General features: G+C 60.2%; 1 protein-coding gene across 1 annotated transcript; it reads right to left on the reverse strand.

The window, feature by feature from the left end:
- Positions 1 to 3,880: 3,880 nt before the first annotated feature.
- Positions 3,881 to 6,361, reverse strand: LOC126381400 (uncharacterized). The gene has a single exon (XM_050030882.1). The coding sequence runs from the start codon at positions 6,359 to 6,361 to the stop codon at positions 3,881 to 3,883; it is 2,481 nt and encodes an 826-aa protein (XP_049886839.1).

The following is a 6,361-nucleotide window of genomic DNA, read 5'->3' on the forward strand; positions in this document are numbered from 1 at the left end:
CCTTTTGATCCAAATTTATTTAATAATAAGAGAAGAAAACATGATGTTGCTCCGATAGTAAGAGTTAAAACTACATTTGCAATGAGGCAATACAATAAACAGTCATCTTATATATATAATTTATTAAATAAAAAACTAAATATATATCCTATGTCACATTATAACTGTAAAAAATCTGTTACAGCTTGGTTAAATCAAAAAACCTACGCAGAAGTAGAATCTATCTTGCTAACGAATATATAGAATAACATAATTATATAACGTACATATACACTGCATAAGCGCACATACACTACACATACTCACACACACCCTCACATACACACGTACACTTAATTATTAGTTTACATATGTATAAAATAGTTATGGAAGAGCGGAGCCTCCTTTTTTTTTTTTTTTTTTTTTTTTTTTTACGTTGGGAAATGCATTTACGCATACCCGCCGCCATGGGGATGACGACGGGTTATGTGGGACTCCGGGATCTCAAGTATCCCGCCTACCCACTAAAACCCAACGATGTTCATCTTGCCGCCTGAGTGGGAGCCACGGGGACGCGCCCGCATACTTCCGCGACTCCCAGGCGGTGTCCATACGGACCCGGCTCGGTGAGCACTTCAGTGCTCGTAATCGTCAGTGGCGTGCGGAACACACGCACGCCTACCAACACGGGGACTTTGTGCCAGGTGACGGACGCCCCCCGCATCCGTCACCAGCATCCCCATCTACAGGATACGCCGATCATGCGCCAACCTTCTCCGTCCCACCCGAGTCCGACGGATCGGGTCAGACGCAGGATCGGCCTCCCGCGACCTCTCGGCGTCCTCCTTCCGCGACACCACGTCCTCGCAGAAGGAGAAAACCTCTCTCCAGGCCCTCTCGCTACCGACCATGGCCGAAACCACGGCAGGCAACGAAAGGTCCCGGCCAACCGCACACCTGAGTCGCGCCCGCGGCTCAGCCCATTCTGGGCATGCGGCGAGCGTGTGGTCCGCCGTATCATCGGCGGCGCCGCACTGGTGGCAGTCTGAGGTCGGCTCTCTTCCGGCAACCCTGCACAGATACCTGCCAAAGCAACCATGCCCGGACAGGACCTGCGTCAGGCGGAAGGAGAGCGCCCCGAACCTTCTATCGACCCATTCATTTAGAACGGGTCGGATCGCCTCGACCGTTCTGTGGCCGGCACTCGGCGCCTCCAGGGCTCGCGACCATCTCAGAAGGGTATCTCGACGAGCGTTAAGTCTCAGACTCGAGATCTCCTCCGGAGATGGCGCTCCACCATCGGCACGCGCTCGAGCCGTGTGTCTGTACACACCGGCCAGAACTTTGGCGTCCAGCTCCCATGGGGGGGTACCGGCCAAGGCGCAGGCAGCCTCGAACGAGATGGTACGGTACCCCCTCACCACCCTTGTGGCCATTGCCCTTTGAGGCCGTCTCAACAGAGCCTTGTTGTGGGCGCTCAGGGCGTCCACCCAGATGGGGGCTCCGTACAAAGCCATCGACCTTACCACGCCACAATAAAGTCGACGGCAGCCCACCTTCGGTCCTCCGATGTTAGGGAGCAACCGACTGAGCGCGCCAGCGGCCGCAATCAGTCTCGGCGCTAGACCGGCAAAGTGCGCGCGGAAGTTCCATCGGCTGTCTAGGACGAGGCCTAGGTACCGCATCGTCGATTTGACGCCGATGGAAACTCCCCCCACAACTATGTGTGCACCGGCCGGCGGAGCCACACGGGGACCGTGGAAGAAGATGGCTTCTGACTTAGTCAGAGCCACCTCCAACCCCAGACTCCGGATCTTGCCCACCACATGGGCCACACCCGCCGTGGCGAGAATGGCGGCCTCCCGGTACGTGCTGCTTCGAGCCGTCACGAGGGTATCGTCGGCGTAACAAGTTACGTCGACCCCTCGGAGATTCGCTCCACGCAGCACCCAGTCGTAACCAATGTTCCACAGGAGCGGACCGAGGACCGAACCCTGTGGAACACCGCACGACACTACCCACTCTCGCCATCCCTCGGACGCCGGGAAGCTCACGGCCCTCACGGAGAGGTATGCCGCTAGCAACCGGCGGAGGTACGGGGGCACCTTGTGGTACCTGAGTGCTTCCCTGATGCAGCTCCAGGGCAGGGTGTTGAAGGCGTTGGTGATGTCCAGAGACACCGCCAAGACGACCTCCCCCTGAGCTACAGCGGCGTCCGCTAGGGCCCTCACCCGCGCAATTGCGTCGATGGTGGATCTGCCCCTGCGGAAACCGAACTGGCATGCACTCAGGTCCGGACCGACAACCTCCAGATGCTCTATAAGGCGAGCCGCGACTATCCGCTCAAGGAGCTTGCTGGACTCGTCCAACAGGACTATCGGCCTGTAAGCCGACGGTGAGTCAGCAGGCCGGCCCTCCTTGCGGATAAGGACCAGTTTTCCGGTCTTCCACCGGCGAGGGAAGTGACCTCTCACTAGACACCCCGTGAAGAGGTCCCTCAACCTCGGTCCCAGACCGCCTTCCACCCGAAGAGCGAGAACCCAGACACGCCCTGGTATGCCATCAAGGCCCGGGGCGGTGTTCTTGGCCTGCAGTCTCCGCACTGCGATCTCCAATTCGGCCTCGCTCACAGGTGGAACCTCGTCCACGTCGTCGGCATCAGCCGTGCCGTCTTGCAGCGCCATCACTGGAGGCGTGTGCTCAGCCCTGTTGGGAAACAGGGCGGACACGACGCGGCTCACGAGCTGTGGCTGGAGACTCTGAGTCAGTGGGGGAGCCCAGGGGCGAAGCTTACGCCTCACCATCCTGTACGGCCTACCCCACGGATCGACATCAAGAGACTCCAGCATCTCCCGTTCCGCCGCATCTTTGGCCTCAGCAATGGCTACCTGCAGAGCCCTCTTTGCATCTCTGTAGGATGTTTCAGCTAGCGCCAAGTGCTCCTCATCCCTGATGCGCCGCCTTCGACTCCTTGTGTACTGGCGTCTCGCCTCGACGCAGGCTTGCCTTAGCCGCGTGAGTTCCGCGGACCACCAGTACACAGCTCGTCGTGAGGGAAGTGTTCTGACGCGGGGCATACAGGCGTCACACACCCTCGCCATCGCCTGCTGGATAGCCTCGGTCTCCTGCTCGACCTCCGGCTCGCCACTGGGCTGCACCCAAGCCTCGACAATTGTGGCCTCCTCGAGGGCATCACAATCGAGCCGCTTTAGTGCCCACTTTGGACCGTTGCCTTCCAGAACTCGAATCGGGCTCGTCGGGGTACCAGGAAGCGTGGACACACTGAAACGGATATACAGGTGATCCGACAGTGTCTCCACGTCCTCCTGCACTTCCCAGCTCTGAACACAGCGCGCCAGGGCGGCGTCCGCGAACGTTACGTCCACGATAGAGCCGCCCTGTTGCCGCACGCACGTGTTCACCGATCCACGGTTGACAACGGTCAATCCGGCGGTCAGCGCCCACTCTTCGACCGCCTCTCCTCGCACGTCAGTCGCCGGACCTCCCCAAACCGTCGACTTGGCATTGAGATCGCCGGCGACAATCACACGGGCAGTGCGCCTCCGCCCCACAAGCACACCGACTTCGAGCAGGAACTGCTCAAAGTCGGACAGGCTGCGGTTTGGCGAGAAGTACACACTGACCAGTGTGATGTCCCCTAAGACGGCGGCGACATAACCTCCACCTCGCACCACGTGCTCGAATGGAGGCAATCCCGCCCCCGTCCGCGATATCAACGCCGCAACGCCAGCTTGGTCTCCCACCCAGTTGTCCCGAGGAGGAACCGAGTACGGCTCGGAGACCATTACCACGTCAATCAACCACTCTGTCATGCTCTGGAGCAACAGATCCTGGGCTCTGGCAGAGTGGTTGATGTTGGCCTGGAGAACGTTGAGGGCCATTAATTGGTGCTCATAGGTTCTCCGGCTCGTCCCGCGGCTTGCGGGCGGGAAGGTTGCAAGGGGGCCTGTGGGCCATTGCGAACCCTCCGTTTAGTCTTTGATTGGGCAGTACATTGTGAACTGCCCAATCGGTGCTCCGCCGGTCTTCGCGCCGCCTCGCACACTGTGCAGTGCGGGGTGGCGGAACACGTTGAAGACTTGTGGCCGGTCTGGCCGCATCGGAAGCACTGGGTGCTCCGGTCCACCTCGGACTTGCACAGGGCGTGCGTATGCCCGACTTCGAGGCACCGGAAGCACCGCAGCGGGCGCGGCTCCAGCACCTTTATCCGCGCAGATGTCCAGCCTACTAGAAGGCGTCCAACTGCAGCAACCTTCTTAACGGCTGCTATAGGGCAGCTAAGCAGTAGCGAGCCCATGCCGCCAGCGCCCTCGCGGATGTCACCAGCCTTGATGGCATCGGCCGCGCATCCACCGGCTTTGGCTACTGCTTCCACCACCTCTTGAGCGGAGACGGAGTCATCCAGCCCCACGACACGCATCTCAGCGCATATAGTGGGTCTGGAGACTTTCACGACGTCTCCGCTCATCGCCTCCCTCAGCTTCGCAGCCAGGGAGTCTGCCTTCTCGGCGCTTGAAGCGCCCGCAACCTCAAGCACTCGCGCGCCGGTTGCCGCCTTGCGGATCCTGAGGCCAGAGATGCCGAGGCTCTGCAAGTCCACTTTGGACTTGGCCTCCCTCAGGATATCCGCGTAGCTCGCTCCGCTCTCCGCTGCCGCTGGCTGCAACTGCATCACCACCGCCGCCGTGCGGGGAGGGTGCAGTCTGGGCGCCCTGGGGCGTTGGGGCGGTTGAGCTGGAGCCGCCTTCTTCTTGCGGCCTTTGCCGACCACGGTCCAGCCGTTGTCAGCAGGCCTGGAAGGTAAGGATTGGGCCTCAGCTTGGCCACCATCCCCTGCCTTCTTCCCTTTCTTGCCCCTGGGGCCCCTTTTCCTCTTGGGGCGCACAGAGGTTGAGCCACCAGCAGCCGAAGCCGCCACAGCTCCTCTAGGGGCCATGTGCGGAGTGGCACGTGCAGTGCCGGCTGATGTGGCTGTCGTCTTTGTGACTGCGGTAGGGGTCCTCACTGAGACAGCGGGAGTCCTGGCCACAGCCGCATATGTGGCCGCATTTTTTCGGTCCGCCGCTAGCGGTGGACGTAACATCTTAGGAGGCAGGAGCCGGTCCTCCAGACCTGCCAGCCTCGCGTTGATCATAAAGCCGACTTGGCTAATGATCCGCGCGGCAAGGTCTTCATCCTTGTCGGACACGGCTCGACTGCTCTCTGGCAGCGGCGGGACCGGTTTTTTGGTCGGCTTGGTGCGTGCAGCTTTCGGGGCCGGCTCCGGGCGCAGGCTCTCTACGAGCGGCTCGGCGGATGGGCACTCGGGCTGTGGCACGGGCGCTGACTGTGTCTCTTTTTGAGATGCTGTCAACGAGGCCTTCAGTTGACGCATCTCCTGCCGAAGGGTGTCCAACTCCTTCTGTTGGTCCTCCAGAGCTTTTTGCAGGCGAGAGTTCTGGGCCTGCAAGTTGCGTGTTTCATCGCTCGACGTCGTGTCACGCAATACGTCCAGGACCCTCACGATGAGTTTGGAGGAGTCCTTGAGGGCACGAACAAACGTGCCCTTCAACCGTCCCGACTTGCAGGCCACGCTCTCAACGATCGCAGCAGCATCCTTCGCTTTTTTGTACAGCTCGGCGACTGTCTCGGGGCCAGGTTCTGGTTCTGGGCCAGAATCGGCTCTCGCCAACTCCGACTCTGTTTCAGAGCCGCGGAGCGAGAACACTCTCCTAGCCGATTCGGCCACCTCCTTCTCGGCCTGCAGCCTGATCTCCTCCCGCATGGCACGGTTGAGTTCGGCTTTGGCCTTGGCTAGTCCGACGTACTCTCCAGTGGTAGGAGGGCGACCTCGACCTCTCTTGGCCCGCGCCCTCAAGACGGGCGAGCCGCGCGCCGTTCCCGACGCTCGGCTCTCCTCGTCAGAGGACGGGTCCGAGAGCGAAACTGGTTTGCGCTTGCGCCACAGTTTGCCCTCTGGGAGGGAGGTTACGCTCTCCATGGAGCACACGGTCCTTAGACTGCTCACTTCATCCGAGGATGAAGCGAGGCTAGGACCGGTTCGTCTCTGCTTATGCTGGGTGTTTAGCCCAGGCTCAGCATCATCAGCACTAGGTGCTGGGGTCAATTCGGGTGTTGGGATGCGCTCCAACACCACCCGCGCTTCGGGAAGCGCGGATGGCGTTGACGCGCGAGAGTCATGTCCGGGTTGGGCGGTAAACGCCGGGTAGAAGTCTACCACGTCAGTCACGGGTTTACGGAGGCTCTGCGAGCCTACGGAGCGATCGCAGCCCCCCCCACATACGAATGGGGGCCTTATACTGGATTCACCGGTTTCCCGGCTGCCAGCGTGGGTAGTTTTATTCTGAACCGCTTTTTCCAT

This window comes from Pectinophora gossypiella, unplaced genomic scaffold, assembly GCF_024362695.1.
Source record: "Pectinophora gossypiella unplaced genomic scaffold, ilPecGoss1.1 Pgos_49, whole genome shotgun sequence".
Classification (NCBI taxonomy): domain Eukaryota; kingdom Metazoa; phylum Arthropoda; class Insecta; order Lepidoptera; family Gelechiidae; genus Pectinophora; species Pectinophora gossypiella.

Excerpts from the sequence above, each read along its gene's own strand:
- LOC126381400 (XM_050030882.1), bottom strand. The coding sequence starts at position 6,361 with ATGGAAAAAGCGGTTCAGAATAAAACTACCCACGCTGGCAGCCGGGAA.